The sequence below is a fragment of the Lissotriton helveticus genome, chromosome 6, assembly GCF_964261635.1.
Source record: "Lissotriton helveticus chromosome 6, aLisHel1.1, whole genome shotgun sequence".
NCBI lineage: Eukaryota > Metazoa > Chordata > Amphibia > Caudata > Salamandridae > Lissotriton > Lissotriton helveticus.
This window is the reverse complement of record NC_136067.1, coordinates 1132093078-1132117144: the sequence shown is the minus strand read 5'-3', so window position 1 is coordinate 1132117144 and position 24067 is coordinate 1132093078. Positions and strand designations below refer to the sequence as shown.

Genomic DNA, 24067 nt, shown 5'->3' with positions numbered 1-24067 from the left:
GAGAGGCGGGGGTGGGGGATGCTGCGGCATGGGCCGTGCTGCGAGGACTCAGGCTGTGGAACAAACAGCTATTTCCAAAAACAAGCGCATTGCTCTGATCGGAGTACCATTTTGAGTTGAAACAAAAGACAAGTCAAAACGAAACCTAAGAGCCGACTTCTACCGTAGACAGCTCACGTCGCGCGGCTCTTAGGTTTCGTTTTCCTAAGCGCATGGCAGAGTCGCGCTCGCACACATTCGCGTTCACGAGGTCAAATCCGAGATGGAAAGCGCGTGCACCTCCCTGTCCCAGCGCGTGCACCTCTCCCATTTACAAAGTATACTAAAGTATACACGAGGTCCCTTCGCTACGCTCGACCTAATAAAACGGGTAGAGATAAAACACTACTTTAAACATTATTCTGCCAGGGAAGAACAAAGAAAGCAATCTCCATAAACTGATTAATATCATAAAACATAACAATAAAATTCTTACTTAACAGCTTGAGAGAAGGATTAGAGGGCAGATATCTTGGGGGCAAAAAAGTCATAACATATGTATATACCAGTGGCAAAATCATCAATATGGTCTCAACACAAGGGAATATAAAGTATTACCAGTTGGCACTTTAACCCTACAAGTTTGAAAGCGATGTTTCAGAGCTCAGAAGTGTGTTGGAGGGGAGATGGGGAAATTGAATCTCCTATACATGTGGTGGACATGCACCCACATCCAAAATAATTGGAAGTATTGCACAAGATTAAAATTAACAAGAATTGAGGTCCCAATAGACCCGGTAATAATCCTCCTTCGGGGATTCGGGTGATTACAGCTTTTATTTGTCAACGATGACAAATAAGTTAGTAAGACATCTGTTATTGGCTGCAAGACTAACTGTATCTTATTTTAGAAGTCTCATATCCCTGCCCACGTCTCACTATGGTGGACAAAGTTATGGCATATATATCCAAAGGAGCAGCTTTCAGCCCTGGTCAACGTTAAAATGAATACATTCGGAAAAAACGTGGCCTATTTTTATAAATGGTCTATTGGAATAGAACAAGTACAGGAGGTAGCTATTCGATGCCTTCTTTGATTATTAAAAAGTACATTTTAAGAGGGCTGTCTTCCACTCAAGAAGAAAGTGGTCATGACAATTATTGATGACTGATAAGTTTAATGTATTCATGCTGATTATCAATGTAAAGGTGGGACTATTTATATGAACATTGAGATCAACGTAAGTGACGCTAACTTGACCCCGAGCCCCAACACCTTTTGTAAAGATATAACTTGTGTCCTGTATAGTCAGTGCTCAAAAAACTACTCAACAAAGTTGTTTGAAAAAAAGAGATTATCCTAAATAAATCAGATAACCTTCCACAAGAGCTAAGATGGGATGATTTAATATCTCCCAAGAAATACATTTGTACTTGAGTATCCTAAAAGTTGAGAAGTTGTACACATTATGTTTTCGACTGTTATTTGTTATGGTTACCAGGACACTTAGGCATAAAAATGACAGAGGTACATTCATAGTAAATCTTATCACAATGAATTTGCTACTACAATGCCCTTTCTTAACTCAAGCTATCCAGTACTAGCTTTCATGTGGCGAGGTTTGGTTCACGGTGAGTGGCACACCCTACTTTACTTAACTATTATTATGTATCAGCTATCTTGTAGACTATTTCTTACTTGTATTACTTTTAGCATTACAGCTGTGGTGGTGTTGTATCCACAATTGGATTTTTTGTTTACGTTTAATTACTAGTAATTATTTTAGAAAATAAACTTCACAGTAGTGTGAGCATTGCAATATATTGCTAAGAAGCAGGGTTGTAATGAATGTACTCTTCACTGGGAAACAGCCAAGTTTCCCATCACCGCACATTACAGAGACTTCTTGTAAACAGTGTACAGAGGCCAATGTTGTTAATCTTCGCGCTGGTCTTATCATCTTTATGTCCTTTAAATATTTACAGCATCTGTGTGAGGTTTCTGCTTTGGCTTACTGGTATAAATATCTCCAGATTGAACATATGTATGAAAACGATAAGCTATTTAGGTACTTAGTGACTAGTTCTAGCTTTTTTTGTGGGGGGTGTTGGGCACTTATTCCAAAGACTTTCAATTCAAAATTCGATTACTGGCCTTGAGAATTTGACTGTGATAGCACGCTGGAAATAGATAAACTGGGTTGATAAAACTTCAAATGAACGGTTATCTCTAATTAAATGAATGCTTACTTGTAATCTAACCTGGAACCGAGTTCAGAAACATGTGCCTTTTCTTCAGGTATAGTTTGCATGATATTTCCAAAAGGATACTTTGGGTGGCCACAAAATTGCTATTTTTCAGCGGGTGCAAGATTTGGTAATGGGGGGCGTTGGATACGGTAGGTTCATTTGAACCCATTGTTAGTCAGGACAGTTGTTCCCTACATGAATATTGAAATGCTGAGATCCCTGTGAACATACTTCATCCATAGTGTGAAGGAGCGACTATTTACTATTTGTCAACACAGTCATGGATACCTGATTGAGCAGTAGAAGAGCATATTGTGTAAATGTGTCAGGTTTTAAAATAGTATCATGTTTAATAGTGGGGCTGATGGATAAATTCAAGTAAAGGTGGCGAAAATTATTGATGATGCTTATATTTCATGCTGCAATTAGTCCTTTCTTGATGTGCTCTAGATCAGCGGTTCTTAACCTTTTGACTTCAGTGGACCTTCCACTGAATCACTTCTGGAATCCAGGAACCCCGGCCTAAGGAATTTCAGTGATTTGAACATCAAAACAATACACAAAAATACAGTAATAAATGTGCATCAAAAATGACACAGACTATAAAATATTTTATTTAATTCACAAACAAAATAAATATCAAAATCGAAATTTTAATGGGAAGGTTGGAACTTTCAAAATGTGGGATTATTTCTAAAAGACAAAGCAATATCCCAGAATCTAGCATATCCTGCTAACATGTTTTGCTCCTAATGCCTGCCCTTTATTTTTGTTTCACATGCAAGTTCTTCAATCGGGTCTATCAATCATCCGCACCTGATTCTTTTTGCTGTATTTGCAGTGCTCTTAAAAATCAAGCTAAGGATACAAACTGAAAGTTTAGCACCCACTTTCAAAGTCCTTCAGATTTAGAGAGTGTTTTAAAAGTTTCAGTTTTGCTTTCGTATGTGTATATAATTTATGTATCTGCTAATTGTATTTCACTTTCCAAAGAGTCGGGCATCGTGGACTGACAGGGGTCCGCAGACTCAAGGTTAAGAACTGCTGCTCTAGATTCATTGCTATCTTTTATTCAATAACAGGTCCTCTTATTTCAAACTCTCTTCTGACTTTGAGAGCTAAAGAAAAGGAAGATGTGTTTCACACCGCCCCCGAAAGAAGCCTTAGCAGAAATTGTTTTTCAGGTAAGTGAGAAGTAAAGACATATTGGTATTTCCATCATAAAATGTGGAAATGTGAGTTGTCGTTACAGCTTTGCATTTCATTAGAAGCAGAACCCATTATGCCATGTTCCTCCTTTGCAGACCCCGTTACTGTAGATAAAAACCCTGAAAAGACTTGGGCCCAGATGCATGAAAGGAAAATCTGGTCGCAAAGGGGCAGATTCTCAGAATCTGCCCCTTTTCGACTGGTATTTTTGCATTTGGTATGCATCATCCCAAATGCAAAAATCGCAATTTAAGGAATCTCTAAATTGAGATTCCTTAAATTGCGATTGCATTTAAGGAATCCCAAATTGAGATTCCTTAAATGCAATGCAACAAAGTAAAAAAATTTGCGATTTCGCTAATAGGGGGAGCAAATTACCATGAAGTTGAACTTCATGGTAAATTGCAAAAACTTTGAAAAATGCACTTTTGTGCATTTTTCAAAGTTTCATGTTGCGCACACACATGCCCTTAGGGCATGTGTGTGCGCAACATATGTGCACAGATTATTTCAGGGGTGCAACAGGGTGTCCTTTGGACACCCTTGCACCCTTCAAATTGCATTCTCAATTTGCGATTCGCTAATTGCTAATCGCAAATTGAGAATGTCTTCCCATTCATTTCTATGGGCCTCTAGGCCCATAGGAATGAATGGGGAGGTATTCCTTAATTGCGACTCGCAATTAAGGAATATTAAGAAATCGCAATTTTTTTAGCGATTTCTTCATGCGTAGCATTTTGCTATTCCTTATTAGCGAATCCTTATTTTTCGCTAATAAGGAATCACAAAATGGATGCTTGATGCATCTGGGGGTTGCTTTTTTATTTCATTGTTCTTCATAATGTGCATTATAAGCCAAGTACAGGATGAAACTGTATAGTCACATGAATGTTTTACGGTGTTCATTTCTCCCATTCGCTACAGACTTGGCCACCAGCTGTGCTGTTCTGTAGTGGGTCTGGCCTGTATTAGGCCTGGAAGAAACTTTAATTTCGCCAGAGTAATTGGAGCAGTATCAGTAACTTTGCATTACTCTTGTGACATGAAATTCCCCAAAATGATGCAATTACGCCTGTTTGTGTAATTTGGGAGTAATTTGAGGGAAAATACCTACCCAAGAACACGGGAACAGAGTGTGAGTGGCTGCCGGCTGCTGTTGTTCCTGCTCTGTTGCATTTAGCACTATTTTCTTAGTGCAAAATGCATCCTCTGGCTCATTTGGGACACATGGGAGCATTTTGCGTTAAGAAAATAGTGCTAAATGCAAGGTTTCAGTCCTCACGTAAAGTAGTGTAATCTCCCATAATTTTGCAGTAAGTTCATGTAATTACTCTACAGCAAATTGCGTCTACCCATAATGCATTTGGAGGGTCCCTTCAATGACCCTCGGGGTTTTTATACATGCTGAGCTGCCTTGTTTTCGTACAGGGCTTTGATGCCGGAGCATTTTTAAATCCAACTTTAAACCGTTAACATTTGATCCTTCCCTTTATCCCAAGTGAGGCTACCATGGCCAGGACTCTTTGTGGAGTTTCAATAATAAACGCGGTTCAGTATAATCCTCCTACTGTAGCCCATAGCAAATTATTTTCTTTTCATACCCATTCTCCTGAACCTTGGATGGATTCTCCTATTCACTATACATATTTGATCCATCAGGGATCCTCACAACTTCCGAACGTAAAATATTTTTTCCTTATTCTGGGTTCAATACATATGTATTAATTACTGCTGGTTAGCCTTAAACAAACTCTAGATTTCTGCAAGATTCCCTATTAGTAAACAATTTTACGGGAGACACAATGGGAGACTTTCCTTTACAGGTGATTTATTTTATTTAAATACTCCTGCACGTTTCTATGAAAGACACTTTTTCCCAGTGCAGGATTTACATTGCTATTTGTGAGATTTGTAGGCTCTTCCTTACACTGCATCTATACTACTGTACCATGTTACCCTCATCAAGCTCTAAGACTTCATTCCCTCACGTATCAACCCTACCTGCTGTCAGTCACTGGTCAGCAGGTGGTTCTCCCTAAAACAGTGTCCCTATAACATAGTAACTCTCCCAAAATCCTATGATTTTATGGTTTATCTCAAACCTCAGTGGCTTGCTGTTGTAAAATATTGGCTCTACCATTCTGGACACGATACCAGGGACCTAGGAAGAGCTACAGTTGACTTTATTTCTGACAGCTTCATAAGAATCTGACAGTCCAGCAAGTCTTGTAACACACCCCTCCCCTACCCCACCCACCAGACACCAACTCAAAACTGACTCCATCTTCTCTTGCCACAAATGAGAACCAGTTTCAGCAGCCTCAATATTCATCATCCTACTGGGACATCACAGGCACTGCTCTGCATAGTTTGGGTCACAATGATCAATTCATGATACATGGTGGATTTTGCACATTCACACCCAGTCATCTTCCCCTAAATATATAAATGCAGTTATGTATAGACCCGCTATAACCTATACAGCATAGTATATACATGAAAATATCATCTGGTTATATTTTCCTTTGTTTTCTTCTGAAAATCGTTGAGTTTTTGATGAACCGAGACCAAGTCCAGTATGAAACGGACACACATATCACCCCTCCCATCAATAAAGACACATGCAGATAGATTGACAATCTGTGTATTGATTTTGTGGCATGTTTTGTTTGGGCCAAGGTTGAAGTCAAGTGCTGGTTGATAGTTCTTTGTGTGTGTAGGATCAATGTGCATTCATTCAGGACACTGACACACAACACTCCCACCACCCTGAGGCTTCAGATCAGGAGGCCAGCCAACTAGCCCTTGGAATCATTCTGGGTTCTAGGGTCAAGAGATGCAGGTCCAGTCCTTATTATGTAAGCAAGAGGGCAGTAGATCAGCACGGCAGAACAGGGGTCCAGCAGAGTGGCTGTCCTTCAGCAGCACAGCAGTCCTTCCTCCTGGCAGAGTATCCACAGGCCAAGAAGTGTACTGAAGTGTTGGTGTCCGAGCTCCTTCTTTTATACCCAGTTGTACAGTTGGAAGTGGGGAGAAGCTTCTAGAGTCATGCCTTTGAAGTGCACCGATGCTCTTCCATCCCTGCCCTGGCGCCAGACTAACTAAAGGGAGTATGCAGCCTTTTTTGTGGCGACAGGTCACAGCCTATTCAGGTGTAATTGAGGCTAGGTCCAGCTCCTCCCTCCCATCATGTCAATGATTGCCCATTCAGTAACACCTAAGCTCCCACTGTGAGTGTCAGTCTAGGAGGAATACACAAAGTCCAACTGCCAACTACACCCAGTCAAATGACAAGAGACAGGCTGCAAGCATCAAATGGTTAAGGCAAGAACATGCCAACTTTATAAAAGGCCTAATGGAGATAAGCACTGCTTAAATGTCTAGGAACAGTTTGTTTCTTGAATGACTGAAAAATTGATTAGGTCCTTCAGTCGCATTTATATTGCATGATATTAATTTCTTCCCCATCTGATTTTTTCTCTATTTTTGATTGTAAATATATTTCATCTAAAAAGTGCAAAGAACTATTATTTGTGGTGATACACAAACTATTGTGCAAATGTACATATGAAATGTTTGGATTCATGTTTTGTTTTCTATATATTGTGTTGTTGTGATTAAGTACATGTTGTTTTTTTGAAAAAGTGTATGTTAAATGTATAAGGTATGTCTTTTTCGTACAAACTATTTTCGAACAAAAAATAAATAAATGAAATGGTATAAATAAATAATACCAAACAAATCTTTAACTAAAGTTGATTTGTTACTCCAAATAAGGAGACGTTACAAACATTGTGTACGGTCAGCATTGTTTTTTCTAAGAACTTTATAAAAGTGGCATTTTCAGGATTATAATTTAAAATCCGAATTCACCATAAAATGGGATTTTAACCCCTTTGATGCTGTGGACGGTCCCCGGCAGTCCCACGTGACAGTGGGCATGTGCGGAGGACCGCCGGGGACCGTCCAAACCCCTCCCACTCATTAGAATGCCAGCACTGCGGCGGAATTCGCTCTGCAGTCAAAGTGTTAAATTAGGACTCCAGGAACACCACACTTGAACCAGTTACATCTTCTCGTTTAGAAATTAGACTTATAAAAGGTAATAAGGCATTTCCAATGTTATTCTATATGAAATAAAGGCTTTGCAGTTGTGAAAAACAAATTTAATAGTTTTTCACTAACATGACATGTAAAACTTAAAAGTACATATCCTGCTTTTTAAATACATTGCACCTGTCGAGGGCCTACCCTATGGTTGACTTATCTGTATTTAAAATGAAGGTTTGCGCTGGCAAAAGGTTTATTTTGCAGGTCGAAATGGCGGTTTAAACTGCACACACAGGCTCTGCAGTGGCAGGCCTGATGCTTGTTTGAAGTGCAACTTAGGTAGGTGGCACAATCAGTGCTGCAGGTCCACTAGTAGCATTTAATTTACAGACCCTAGGCACATGTTGTTCACTTTACTGGGGGCGTATAAGGAAATTAAATATGTCAATTGGGGATAAGCCAATATTCTACTTAGAGGAAGAAGCACATGCACTTTAGCACTGGTTAACAGTGGTAAAGCGTCCAGAGTCCTAATTCCAGCAAAAAGGAGGTCAGGAAACGTGGAGGAGTAAGGCAAAAAGTCAGGGGAAGACCACCCTAAGGCCGACAGGTCTAAGACTCGGTAAGCAGTGCTTGGCCCTGACTAAGTAATTTGTCAAGCACTCGCTCATCTGAAGCATCAAAACAGACCCCATTTCTTTGCCACAGCTCTCAGTTACTGCGAATGGACCATGTTCTGTGCCCTGTGCACACTGAAGGTAGGTATTGAGCAAAGTACTGGTGATCTGCCGAGTGCATGCAGGGCAGAACTAATGCTCCTTCTTTTGCCTTATGGGTACTGATTGTGGGGCAGTGGGTAAGGACATGGTCCTAGTTAGTTCTCAAACGAGCTTAGGCTTAGGCCCACAATGTGGCTGACACTGCATGGAGGGGAGGTATTGCGAGTCAACTCGAAACTGAAAGCAGTTGTACTATTCCAAACCGAACACTCTATGCAGGAGTGTGCACAGCGTGTGACTATAGTACTACATGGGGCAAACCGATAATTACATGTTACTAACAATTTCCTTTAGAGTTATCACCCTTCTAATTGCAAATTTCTGGTTTATCTCAATTTACTGTAGGATGTTTTCAGGAACACCTAGGTATAGCCGGATACTGAAATTGGTCTTGGGAAAAAAACACATGCATAGATGAATTTGGCCTGTACATATTTGGCTAAAAAAGGCAGTATTTTTCCTAAAGGGCGCAGTGTTTTAATACAAGTGGAGGAGACAGAATACACTTCAATAAATGTTCCGCATTTAGTAAACTGGCTACTGACTTGACGTTGGTAGCTAGAGTTGGTGGGATGAGGGAGATTAAAGTGTGTCTTGCAGATAGTTTTGAGCTTCCCAGAAAGCAGTAGTTCTCTTTTGTTGCAGTTTAGTTCTAGGAAGTAATCACTCATCCAGTGTTGTTTGCCCCAAGCATCTCAGCTAGCACACAAGGATAATTATGTGTGTTCTGATCAAGGCTAGCGGTGCTCTGGGTTTTATCCATTTAGGACTGTGGAGAGTAGCCTAGCCAAAGGAATGTGTCGCCTGCGCAAAAGATTTTATAAACACTATGGGTGAGAATGAAATCCTTGGGTCACAATCTGTATGCCAGGGCTCAAATGGTTGTTAGGATGGGAGGTAGTATTAAATCTGGAGAGAGCCCTTGTAGAAGATTCATGTGTATTATAGTAAAAAAAGCATTCTCAGGACATTATGTATATATATATATATATATATATATATATATATATATATATATATATATATATATATATATATATATATATATATATATATATATATATATATATACACACACACATATATATATATCGAACTCCACAGTCCTGTAGCACATGGACCCAAAGGTAAACACGAGCACAAACAGGTACAGACCACAGCGATGGATAGTGCAAAATAAAGTGCCTTTATTTCGAGACGGGTAGCAGCCTGGAGAGAACCCTTCTAGAAGATTCATGTGTATTATAGTAAAAAAAGCATTCTCAGGACATTATATATATATATATATATATATATATTTTTTATTTTTTATTTTTATATATATATATATATATTCACTGAAAATGCTGGCCCTTACCATGGGGGAAGCCCCAGAGGTCCCGCCGACTCCCCACCTCCTGGCGGAGCCGGCATTGCTTTTGAGCAAGGGGAGTTGATGACATGCAGCTCCCCTTACTCAAAAGCAATCCTGCTTTGCTTCGTAAGGTGGCGGTCACTGGGGCTGCGGGGCCCCAGCAGGCCCCCGCAAATTAATTTGGTGAGTGCCCCCAGGACCTGGCCCACCCGGGGGCTTTAAAAAACGAAGCGCGGGCTGTGTTGGCAGCCAATCAGAGTGAAGCTCGTACCCGGGAGGGTTCGCGAACCCTCCTCGGTGCTCGAATATCTATATTTTTCTTTTTTTAATTTCTCATGAACTACCAAACGGATTTACACCATTTTAAAAAAGGTTTCCTTTAGAACCAAGGGCTACCTTTTTGCCAAATTGTGTGTAATTCTGTTCAGCAGTTCGGGCTGTAGCCTGTTCCAATTTTTCCTATAGAAATTAACATTACAAAAACGCGTTTTGGGACCCCCCCTTTTTTTCTCGACCCCCGCATGACGAATCACCCAGAAACTTTCTAGACAGGAGTCGACCTGAGCGGGCCTTTAGTTTTAAAACTTTCAAGACGATTCGTCAAACGGTGCCCAAGATATTGGCAAAAGAAAAAATGCTTTACCTATGGAAACTAGGTCCTTACTATAACTATTGCTAGGTAATATATATATATATATATATATATATATATATATATATATATATATATATATATATATATATATATTCACTGAAAAAACCATAGGTTTCACACCAGTTATAGTTAGGTGGAAATTTTACTCGCATACAACCATTGAAATTCCCACGTTATAGTTAGTTGGACTCACTATAACTTGCGCGTGCAATGCACTGCTGATGACGTCACATATTACATCACTCATGACATGGTCAGTGACATCACTCATGACATCACTGATGACATCTCAAATGACATCACTGATGACAACATCCTTGTGACAAAGTGGCAGACCTCCTATCAGCATAAAATAACCTTTGACACACACATTCAAAAATAGAAACTAACATTTTCTTAAAAAAGGAGAAACCAATACCAATTACAACAACTTATTAGGTAATTCCAACATCTACATACACATCCACTCATTCACCAACAGTTCTATATAGTCACTCATGCATGTACTTACTCATAATATGTACTCATACACCTATACATCCTGTTACACACTAATACTCATCCATATAGTTACTCACACACAAATTCACACATGCAAATAAACTATCAAAAAACCATTTACTTGATTATACTGCTATATACACACCACTACACATACTTCTATAGAAACGGAAACATATTTACTCTCTTAAACAATCAATTATAAAAACACATACTCACTAACCCCCCCGTTCACACTATCATCCACCCATACAGTCTTGCACACATGCTGTCTTCAAAATACATACAAATAGTGAGTCACTCATTCGTGCATCTGTGCTCTAAGTAATATCCCCCACTGAACCATACAGACACTGATACTGATACTCAAAAAAACAACTAATAACCCATATACACACTCATGTAGCTACTCACCAACCCATGCAGCCACTTATACACAAAGTGAGACACAGATACAGATATTTAAATATTTAAACATTACTCGCTAATATATGTATTCACTAAGATACATTTAATAAGTCAGTTAACCAATCAATTTTACACAAAAAAAACCATCCATTTAGACATTTATTTACCCATTTATTCTTCCATCAACCTTTAGATATACATATATAAAAAATATTTATTTTTCAGAAAGATACACATTCACTGGATGATGTCATCAGTGATGTAATTTGAGATGTCATCAGTAGTGCATTGCACGCGCAAGTTATAGTGAGTCCAACTAACTATAACGTGGGAATTTCAATGGTTTTATGCGAGTAAAATTTCCACCTAACTATAACTGGTGTGAAACCTATGTTTTTTTCAGTGAATTTAATAGGTTTTTTAAATGCTAATTCCTAACTATAACTGGTGTGAAACCTATGGTTTTTTTCAGTGAATATGTATACATATATATATATATATATATATATATATATATATATATATATATATATATATATATATATCCTAGCAATAGTTATAGTAAGGACCTAGTTTCCATAGGTAAAGCATTTTTTCTTTTGCCAATATCTTGGGCACCGTTTGACGAATCGTCTTGAAAGTTTTAAAACTAAAGGCCCGCTCAGGTCGACTCCTGTCTAGAAAGTGAACTGCAATTTATCTTCGTGTGGCGAGGTTCTTCGAAAGGGATTTCCTGTTGTGTGAGATGTAAAGGCGGCCTTCCCTGGTCGCGAAGAACAGCACACCGCGGCAAGCGGGTCAGCTAAGGCACTACTGCAGTGTCTAGCGTGAATGAACGAAGACGAATTGGTGACTTTACAGGGAGACACCAATTCATAACAGCTCCGGTTTGCAGCCACAAAGCAGGGCAGGTCCCGCCTTGGAGAAGTGCTTATGTTTTTATGGACACTTGAAAATGCGGCAAGAGCACCCACTTGGGCAATACTTTGGGGCACACTACATTACCCACAAGGCTATGCATATGGCCACGCCCACATGGACAGGTATTGGAAATAAAAGTGTACTCCCAGCAGCGCTTGCAGCCGTTTTGTATGAGAAGCCACTGAAGAAAGGGTTACACCTGAAACGCGTCTGGCTCGAATGAACTTTATTTTGCTGCTCTTCGATGGTTCCTGCTGGCAGGCTGTTTGCCAATAAAGTGAACTGCAATTTATCTTCGTGTGGCGAGGTTCTTCGAAAGGGATTTCCTGTTGTGTGAGATGTAAAGGCGGCCTTCCCTGGTCGCGAAGAACAGCACACCGCGGCAAGCGGGTCAGCTAAGGCACTACTGCAGTGTCTAGCGTGAATGAACGAAGACGAATTGGTGACTTTACAGGGAGACACCAATTCATAACAGCTCCGGTTTGCAGCCACAAAGCAGGGCAGGTCCCGCCTTGGAGAAGTGCTTATGTTTTTATGGACACTTGAAAATGCGGCAAGAGCACCCACTTGGGCAATACTTTGGGGCACACTACATTACCCACAAGGCTATGCATATGGCCACGCCCACATGGACAGGTATTGGAAATAAAAGTGTACTCCCAGCAGCGCTTGCAGCCGTTTTGTATGAGAAGCCACTGAAGAAAGGGTTACACCTGAAACGCGTCTGGCTCGAATGAACTTTATTTTGCTGCTCTTCGATGGTTCCTGCTGGCAGGCTGTTTGCCAATAAAGTGAACTGCAATTTATCTTCGTGTGGCGAGGTTCTTCGAAAGGGATTTCCTGTTGTGTGAGATGTAAAGGCGGCCTTCCCTGGTCGCGAAGAACAGCACACCGCGGCAAGCGGGTCAGCTAAGGCACTACTGCAGTGTCTAGCGTGAATGAACGAAGACGAATTGGTGACTTTACAGGGAGACACCAATTCATAACAGCTCCGGTTTGCAGCCACAAAGCAGGGCAGGTCCCGCCTTGGAGAAGTGCTTATGTTTTTATGGACACTTGAAAATGCGGCAAGAGCAACCACTTGGGCAATACTTTGGGGCACACTACATTACCCACAAGGCTATGCATATGGCCACGCCCACATGGACAGGTATTGGAAATAAAAGTGTACTCCCAGCAGCGCTTGCAGCCGTTTTGTATGAGAAGCCACTGAAGAAAGGGTTACACCTGAAACGCGTCTGGCTCGAATGAACTTTATTTTGCTGCTCTTCGATGGTTCCTGCTGGCAGGCTGTTTGCCAATAAAGTGAACTGCAATTTATCTTCGTGTGGCGAGGTTCTTCGAAAGGGATTTCCTGTTGTGTGAGATGTAAAGGCGGCCTTCCCTGGTCGCGAAGAACAGCACACCGCGGCAAGCGGGTCAGCTAAGGCACTACTGCAGTGTCTAGCGTGAATGAACGAAGACGAATTGGTGACTTTACAGGGAGACACCAATTCATAACAGCTCCGGTTTGCAGCCACAAAGCAGGGCAGGTCCCGCTTTGGAGAAGTGCTTATGTTTTTATGGACACTTGAAAATGCGGCAAGAGCACCCACTTGGGCAATACTTTGGGGCACACTACATTACCCACAAGGCTATGCATATGGCCACGCCCACATGGACAGGTATTGGAAATAAAAGTGTACTCCCAGCAGCGCTTGCAGCCGTTTTGTATGAGAAGCCACTGAAGAAAGGGTTACACCTGAAACGCGTCTGGCTCGAATGAACTTTATTTTGCTGCTCTTCGATGGTTCCTGCTGGCAGGCTGTTTGCCAATAAAGTGAACTGCAATTTATCTTCGTGTGGCGAGGTTCTTCGAAAGGGATTTCCTGTTGTGTGAGATGTAAAGGCGGCCTTCCCTGGTCGCGAAGAACAGCACACCTCGGCAAGCGGGTCAGCTAAGGCACTACTGCAGTGCCTAGCGGGAATGAACGAAGACGAATTGGTGACTTTACAGGGAGACACCAATTCATAACAGCTCCGGTTTGCAGCCACAAAGCAGGGCAGGTCCCGCCTTGGAGAAGTGCTTATGTTTTTATGGACACTTGAAAATGCGGCAAGAGCACCCACTTGGGCAATACTTTGGGGCACACTACATTACCCACAAGGCTATGCATATGGCCACGCCCACATGGACAGGTATTGGAAATAAAAGTGTACTCCCAGCAGCGCTTGCAGCCGTTTTGTATGAGAAGCCACTGAAGAAAGGGTTACACCTGAAACGCGTCTGGCTCGAATGAACTTTATTTTGCTGCTCTTCGATGGTTCCTGCTGGCAGGCTGTTTGCCAATAAAGTGAACTGCAATTTATCTTCGTGAGGTGAGGTTCTTCGAAAGGGCTTTCCTGTTGTGTGAGATATATATATATATATATAGATAGATATATATATATAAATATATATATATATATATATAAAATTTCTATGGCAAAATGAAACCCCTCATTTTGTTCCTTTTCAAATTAAATGTATTAAGTGTTACCACTTTATTCCAATCAAGATGACTTCAGGTGTGCCATACTTTTGTCATAAGTAAGACTGTTAGCGTTCTAGTTGTTCTTTAGAACACTCTGGGACATTCTGTCATTGGGCTATAGTTGGGCTACATCTGGCTGATATTTGGGCTACATTTGGGCTCTTTTGTCTCTGGTGGCCATCTTGGGAGACTGCATATCAGAATTTTTTTAATGAAATATAAGAGGATTTGAGAAGTCACTCAAAATGTGCCCTAATTTTTCTTTCTTCAGCACTAATCATAATTTCTATGGCAAAATGAACCCCCTCATTTTGTTCCTTTGCAAATTAAATATTTTAAGTGTTAACACTTTATTCCAATCAAGATGACTTCAGGTGTGCCATACTTTTGTCATAAGTAAGACTGTTAGCGCTCTAGTTGTTCTTTAGAACACTCTGGGACATTCTGTCATTGGGCTATAGTTGGGCTACATCTGGCTGATATTTGGGCTACATTTGTTGTTTTTTTTACTCTGGTGGCCATCTTTGGGCTACATTGGGCTACATTTGGGCTCTAACATATATATAGCCCAATGTAGCCCAATATATATTTTTTCAAAGTTAATTTTCGTAAAAACCACTGGAGCATATATCTTGAGACATAGCAAAGGCACATCGGGGTACCAGTCCCTACAATTTTGCCAAGTTTGGTGGAAATCCATTCAGCCGTTCGGGCTAAAAGTGAGTCCAACCGCCCTATGGAAATTAACATGGGGAAAACATGTTTTGGGACCCCTCTTTTATCTCGGCCCCCGCTTGACAGATCCCCCTGAAACTTTCAGGGAAGGAGCGGAGCGCAGCGAGGCAAAGTTAAAGAAAATTACAGGCAGATCCCTCATTCGGCGCCAAAGTTATTCCCAATAGAATGTTGCGGATTTCCTATGGAAAACAATCCTAACTATAACTACCTACTGGCGACCGCCAGTAGGTAATATATATTTATATATATATATATATATATATATATATATATATATATATATATATATATATATATATATATATATATTCACTGAAAAAACCATAGGTTATAGACCATATATAGTTAGGAATTAGCATTTAAAAAACCTTATTTTACTCACACAAAACCATTGAAATTCCATATATAGTTAGTTGCACTAACTATATATCGCGCACCCGCAATCCACTGCTGATCATGTCACATATTACATCATTCATGACATGGTCAGTGACATCACTGATGACATCACTGATGACATCTCAAATGACATCACTGATGACATCACTGATGACATCATCTAGTGTCTGTGTGTTTTTGTAAAGTTTAAATATGTTTTACATATTGAAGAATGAGTGGATGTATGGAAGACTGAGTGTGTGTGTGGCTGGCTGGGAGGTGTGTGACTGCATATCAATGTGTACTTGTATCAGTGATTGTATAAGAGAGTAAGTATGTGTTAGTATATGTGTGAAAAGTATGGTGTTCTGTGTTTAACTGTATAGATGAGGAAATCGAAGTGTGATTGATTCTTCACAGGACTGACTAGGTGTATGAGTGCATATGATAGTGTTGTAATAACGAGTGACTGTATGTATGAGTGATTGTATGGGTGAATGAGTGAATGTGTGTGTAGACGTAGGAATCAGTGAGTGCGTATGTAGTAACTGGTATTGGTGTGTCATGATGTCATCAGTGATGTCATTTGAGATGTCATCAGTGATGTTATTTGAGATGTCATCAGTGATGTCATCAGTGATGTCACTGAAGTATGGTGTTCTGTGTTTAACTGTATAGATGAGGAAATGGAAGTGTGATTGATTCTTTACAGGACTGACTAGGTGTGTGAGTAACTCCATGGATGAGTGGCAGTGTGTGAGTGTCTGCATAGCTGTATGAGTGCATATGATAGTGTTGTAATAATGAGTGACTGTATGTATGAGTGATTGTATGGGTGAATGAGTGAATGTGTGTGTAGACGTAGGAATCAGTGAGTGCGTATGTAGTAACTGGTATTGCTGTATCATGATGTCATCAGTGATGTCATTTGAGATGTCATCAGTGATGTCATCAGTGATGTCATTTGAGATGTCATCAGTGATGTCATCAGTGATGTCACTGACCATGTCATGAATGATGTAATATGTGACATGATCAGCAGTGGATTGCGGGTGCGCGATATATAGTTAGTGCAACTAACTATATATGGAATTTCAATGGTTTTGTGTGAGTAAAATAAGGTTTTTTAAATGCTAATTCCTAACTATATATGGTCTATAACCTATGGTTTTTTCAGTGAATTTTCAAGGTTTTGTAAATGCTAATTCCTAACTATATATGGTCTATAACCTATGGTTTTTTCAGTGAATTTCATAGGTTTTTTAATAGCAAATCTTTATAAAAATAATACATTTTAAATCTAATTTTATATTTTATAATTTTTTTATTTTTTTTTAATATTATTTTTAGTGCGCTCCCGGGGCGCGGACAGGTGAACGCACGGGTAAGCGCAATCTGGCGGCGCGCCCCGGGGCGCGTACTAATGCGCGTCCCGGAAGCGCTATTGCCGAGAACGAAAACAACATCGTGACGTATCGCGTAGCCGCCACGCCTTGCGTCATAAGACACGTATCGCGTAGCCGCGAGATGCGTCTTATGACGCACCGCGTAAGCGCACCCGGAAGCGCATACGATCGCGCAACGTAAGCGCCCCGATGCGCTTACGATACACGCCCGGGGCGCGCCCCGGGGCGCGTAGCGTAAGCGCGTCAAACCATGTGACTTTAAAATAACACTTTTCATTGGTTCAGAACTTTTTTTTTTCCAAATTGTGTGAAACCCACCCATTTCTCTCACTATTGCTTTGTACTTGGAGAGAGCAAGAGCTGTTGTGTCTACTCTATCTCCTACTTTTCTGATCTCCAGCAATGGCTGCAAGAGAGTCATCCAGCAGTGATTCAGAGGGATTTTTAGATGAGGACCCTCCTCAGCAAAAGAAAAAAACCCATTTCATCTGGAAATTTTACGACATCCCAGAAGGACAGAAAAAAGTCAACGCTCCCAAAGTAACATGCAAAATATGTGGGAGTAGTTTATCCAGAGGCAATCCTCTGAAAAAATATAGTTTTGGCAATGCCAATTTGATCCGGCATGTCAAAAGAAGACACCCTAACAACTTTGCCAGGGAGAGTGTCAGAGAGCTGGCACGGAATGTACCAACAGATGGCGGCAGCACCTCCACTGGTGGAGCAACACCTTCGGGACCACCCCGTGGAAGAATGATCCCTAACATTCAGCCGGTGTTTGCGGGCATCAAATTTTTGTGCGCAGAGTGTGACGAACTGCTCTGCTATGGGGAGCAGAGTGTTGAACTGATTGCCCTAAAGAAACAGCAACACCGCTGCTCTTCCAGTCCCTAAATTTTCAATTTTTTTTGCTCCTGTTGAGCAGTTTTGGAATCCTTGTTTTTGTTTTTCCCTTGAAAAAAATCCCAAAAAAATATAAAATTGTTTTAAAAAGTCTAAAAAAATATAAAACAAAAAAAACAAAAAAAAAATATATAAAACAACAAAATGAAAAAAAAAGTTCTTTTCAGAACTACCTCCAATTTTTAAAAAGAAGCTTTATTTTTTTAAAAGTCTGTCATTTTTAATCTCCATGGTACGCTCCCCCGTACGCTCCCCGGTGCGCGTACCGGGCGCTCACCCCCGCGAAAATCGATTTTTTTTAAATTTTTTTTTTTCACCCGCGGGAGCCTTTTATGGCCCCCACATGAAACCTAGGGGGTCAGGGGGTGTGTACCCTGCTCCCTCTTGCTCATTTCCCCCTTTGATTTTTGCCACCTCTTGTGTCTCAATCCTACCGAGACACAAGATGGCGGCCGCTGCGGACTGTTTCGAATGTTTATAGACACCCGAGAACCAATCAGCTTGCCGTGCGCAGATCGCGTGGCGCGCCTGGAGCGCTCCCCTGTACGCGTACCTGGGAGCGCTCCAGGCGCGGCTCTAGATATATATCTTTTTTTGAACGTTAATTTCTCAAAATCCACTGGAGCACATATATTGAGACCTACAAAAGGCACATCGGGCTACCAGTCCCTACAATTTTGCCAAGTTTCGTGGAAATCCATTCAGCCGTTCGGGCTAAAAGTGCGACAGACCGCCCTATGGAAAACTCAATGTTAAAAACACGTTTTGGGACCCCCCTTTTTTCTCGGCCCCCCCTTGACGAACCCCCCCCAAATTTCCAGGGGCTGCTCAGAAACAAAATGTTCCATTTTCCAGAAAATTTCAGCCAATTCCGTCCACAAACGCCAAAGTTATTAGACATAGAATTTTCAAAAATCCCATAGGGAAAAAATCCTAACTATATATACCTACTGGCGACCGCCAGTAGGTAATATATATATTATTTTTTTCATCAAAGGGGATTCTAATGCTGATAAGTCTAGATGTGTTGTGGTGGTAAATACTTATGATATAGAACATAAACAATGATTTGAAAGCCTTGTACTTGTGTATGCAAATTGAGTGACCTCTGGCATCACACTTAGGGCCATATGTATGTACAGCTGGTCGCAAATGTGACCAGTGTGGTAATTTGTGAAGCGACCTATGTACTAATAGGTCATTTTGCAAATTACCGATTTGTATTGGGTGGGAATTCGACCTACCTCATGAATTTCAATAACGTCGGTCGCAAATTGTGACCCACTAGGAATTGCGGCCCTGACAGGGATAGTGGCCTGCTGAGGTCAGGAGACCACCATGTCTGTGATTGCTTTTAAATAAAGCATATTTTTCTGTAAATGCAACCCGTTTACCTCAAAGAAAAATGGGATGCATTTAAATAAAAAAAACAAATTGTGTCATTTTTATTTTTTAAGAGTAGGCAGTAGTCCATTGAACCAATGACTACTCTGAAGTTTTTTTTTTAACATTCACAATGGGGAAGGGGTTTCTTGGGGACATCTTCCCATTTAAGAACGGGTTGGCACCTCTTTGGAGGTACCAGTAAAATATGACTGTTTTGTGACCGCATTTTGGTTGCAAAACAATAAAAGCTACCACTACGATTCGGAATTTGGAGGTGACGCCCCAAACACACCTCTTCCAGATCCTGAATCAGTATTTGGTCGCAAACCCAACTTGCGCTTCCGTAGTAGGTTACTGAATCACCATTTGGTGTTTGTATATGTAAAAAAGCATTTTAGTGGTCGCAAATGGGTGGATTCTGTGAATCGGTCTGTTTGTGACATCAAAAATGCTTTGTACATCTGGTCATTAGTTTCGTTTCCTTTTGTGCACTTATTTTTTTAACTTGTCAATAAGCTGAAGAATATGCATAGTCACTTTTTTATGTTTAGTAATGTGTGTTTCTGTTAAAGTTTGTTTTAAATTCCATACCGCGCTCATCAAGGAACCAAGTGAGCAAGATATACTCCTAGGCTCCTTACAGTCAAGAGCACTATTCTAAAGAACAGAAAAAGGCACTGCATTTTAACTCTTATTCTAAGATCTGGAAGTGTATGATATGTTTGGATAGTTTTAGCTAGGTTCACAACTAAACAGTGTTTGCTCTACTCTGCGAAAGAGAAAACTATTTCTTCACAAGAGTGACACAATATTGTCTTAATATAAACCGAATGGATTTCTGTCTTACAGGTGAAAAGAATTGCAAGTCTGATGCATTGCTGCGCATAAACGAAGAAGAAAATCAGTGTTTGAGAGAATCCTCAAGAAATGGCCAGCGGGGAAGCACTGATTGTCATAGCACAGGTCAGAAGAACAGATTAAAGGTTTGACCAGTCCAGAATGAATGTTTTTCTTCGATTCATAGACTTGCCAAGATTTCAAAATATTGTACCCTATAACAGAATTTGAAAGGTCAGACGCACATTATCTTCTAAATTGGAGAAAGCAACCCAGTCATTTGTGCCTGGTAACCTGAACACTTGACAAACCAACTGCCTATTTAAAGTTTACAGCTCCCCTGGGGGATCATTTTGTTTGACCAGAATTGGTTTGTCCAACACAGCAGGAGATTTTTTGGGCAGAAAGAGTGCCTACCACATCTCCATGTTTTGCCTGCTTCATCTTTCTTTATATTTGACGGTGCACAGTCAAAATATCGAGTCAACAATGTCGATTTGCACTAATATCGAGTTAGAAACATCGAAGGTAAGAAATATCGATGTTCTAAATATTTTTAGGTTTCAGAGCTAGGTTTGGGTTTTGGGGTACAGGGGTATTTTTAGGTTTCAGGGCTAGGTTTGGGTTTTGGGGTACAGGGGTAGTTATAGTGATTAGACATAGGTTTGGGGTACAGGGGTAAAGGGGTATTTTAATGGTTCAGTTTAAAAAAAAAATACTTTTAATAAATTACATTAATTTAATAATTAATTACAATTTTAAAAAAAAATGATATACTTACCTATACTTACGTTGTAATTGCATGCGTTGTAATAGCATGTGCGATGTAAAAACATGCGTTGTAAAGGTAGTTCGTTGTAATGGATCCTGCGTTGTAAAAATTGCGTGGTAAAGGTCGGCGTTGTAAAAGTTTGTGTTGTAACGTCATACATCCGTGGGGAGTGTATGAAAAATATAAAATAAAATAATATTTTAATCACATTTTTTTATATAAAATAGATTTCGAAATTTTAAATTTTAAATATGAAAATTACAATTTTAATTTAGAATTTTGAAAATAGAAAATCAAAAAAAAATTTAGGAGCGGGATGTTGGGTTTATAGGGGATAAGGGTGGGGAGTGTATTAAATATATACATTAAGAAATTTCAAAATAACAATATATATTTTTATAAATTATAATTCGATATTAAAATTTTGAAATATGAAAATTTATTTTAAAAACATGAAATTTGAAATGTCCTAATTAAATGTAGATTGGAGTTGGAATAGTAAATTAAATAGGTTCAGTGTCCAGCACCTACCCTAATTAAATGTAGATTGGAGTTGGAATAGTTAATTAAATAGGTTTAGTGTCCAGCAAGTACCCTAATTAAATGTAGATTGGAGTTGGAATAGTAAATTAAATAGGTTCAGTGTCCAGCACCTACTCTAATTAAATGTAGATTGGAGTTGGAATAGTAAATTAAATAGGTTCAGTGTCCAGCACCTACCCTAATTAAATGTAGATTGGAGTTGGAATAGTAAATTCAATAGGTTCAGTATCCAGCACCTACTCTAATTAAATGTAGATTGGAGTTGGAATAGTAAATTAAATAGGTTCAGTGTCCAGCACCTGCCCTAATTAAATGTACATTGGAGTTGGAATAGTAAATTAAATAGGTTCAGTGTCCAGCACCTATCCTAATTAAATGTAGATTGGAGTTGGAATAGTAAATTAAATAGGTTCAGTGTACAGCAACTACCCTAATTAAATGTATATTGGAGTTAGAATAGTTAATTTAATAGGTTAAGTGTTTATTATTATTAAAAAAATATTTTATATTGGATTTGGATAAGTAAATGTTTAATGTTAAGTGTCCAGTATCGAATTAAATAAATTGTATATTTATGTGTGAATAGTAAATTGATAGTAATAGTTCATTATATATGTAAAATAATAATAAAAATAAATATATATTGTAAACATTTTTATAAATTTATATATTGGTATTAATTATTTAATAATGGGTAGTAGACAAAAATGACACAGTTTTAAACACATTTTTTATTTATTTGTTCATATAGTAATTAAAGCAAATAATACATGTATAAAAAATTATTTTATACAATTTAAACAAAAAAATAAATCTAATTTGGCACCAATTTCTTTTTAATTTCGATACCTTTGCAGTAAATTACATTTGTGATATATGTAAATTATATAGTAAATGAGAAAACATTGAACAATATATTATATAGAGTATATACATTTTAAGAGAAATTACAATACATCACAATTGTTAATAAATGATATAGTAATATATTTGTTACATATAAATGTGAACTTCAATATATGTTATATATGTAGATATATTTGAAAATAACAACATAGATAATATTTATAGTTCATATCATACAATGTATATTTTACAAACATGTTAAATTATAATATCTGTTATATATTTTTAATTTATTAATATTAATTTTATAATATTAATATTAATACATTAAACATATTAGTCACAATTTGTATATAAGTAATGAAAAATAACACTTTTATTTTCAATAATTTAAACACAATATAGTTTGTTTTATTATAACATTAAATATTAAAATATATTAATAATTAATGTAATAATAAAAAAAAATATCAAATTAATATTTTTGTAGAAAAATTATTAATACATGGGATAAATACAGCAAAAATAATTATACAGTTTTAACAAATTTCTATTAGTAAAACAAATTAATTTGACATTTATTTAACTTATTTGGATAATACTATCATTTGGGAGTTTTATTTTGTAACCGCTCTTAGTCTTTTTGGGTCATTTTGGAAGATTCAAGCTCGCGGTTGGAAGCTACTTCACGTCTGAGAAGGTAAGATTGCTATTTGTTATATTTTAACTAATTTAAGGGAATTTTGAAGGTAGTACTTTGTTATTTGTTGTTTGTGGACTACTATGTTAGGGTTAACTTCGTATGTAGTTCGTTATTAACGTTTTTACATTTTCTTAGCGTTTTCTCAGTAACGGCCTTGGAGTTATTGTGTTTGTGGCTTTTTATGATTTTTTGGTTAGATATATGTATGTTCTAGTTATTAATAATGTATTATTCTAAGTTTTATGTAGGTGGGAATGATTTTTTTTCTCTTGTACGTTTTTGGAAACAGCCATTTCCGTTTCCGAGCTGTTACGTTTTTTTTTTTAAAGAAGTGCATTTCAGTTGTTGTAACTGCTATGTGTTTTACACTTCGTTGATTTATTTGGGTTTCTGGAGCGTTTCTTAAATTCTAGAGCCTTTTTCGGGTTTTTTAGGGAATCGAATTATTGGGATTTCAGATGTATTTCGAACAGTTGTATTTTTGCATTGTATTGGGCCACTTTTTTTTATGCTGTGGATTTATTACAGCATGATTGTTATGGACCATTGGATTTGCTAATTACGTTGTTGTGAAAAGGTAAATGCATTTATGTTATTAAATGTTGTGTGTTGGGAAATGTTCAATTTAAAAAAAAATCTGTTGAGTTAGATATTTTTTTTGTCTAAAAATTAATATATATTTATAATTTTTAGAAAAAAAAAATATCTTATAATTTGTGAATAAGATGGTTTCGTTACATTTAAGGCATTTTTTAAATGTCCAGAAATTTTTTGGGTTATTATTTTCAGTTTAGTGTTTTGGCTATCATTTTTAAGTATTCTAGTCCACTTGTTGTGGGGTAAAGTTGTACTTGTTGTTGTAAATATTGGTACATTTGGGCTGTTTGTCTTGATAGTTTGGGTTTTAATTGTAGAACGGATTGCTCCATTCTTAAC

At 38.6% G+C, this 24067-nt stretch overlaps 1 protein-coding gene across 3 annotated transcripts in view; it reads left to right on the top strand.

Annotated features, from left to right (window-relative positions):
- Positions 1-24067, top strand: part of LOC144763310 (uncharacterized) — a 109853-nt gene that overhangs the window by 36733 nt on the left and 49053 nt on the right. For all 3 annotated transcript variants that reach the window (XM_078648787.1, XM_078648785.1, XM_078648786.1), the window contains exons 3-4: positions 3312-3413; positions 20280-20393. In XM_078648787.1, coding sequence (XP_078504913.1) covers positions 3312-3413; positions 20280-20393 — 216 coding nt within the window. The remainder of the gene's footprint in view (positions 1-3311; positions 3414-20279; positions 20394-24067) is intronic.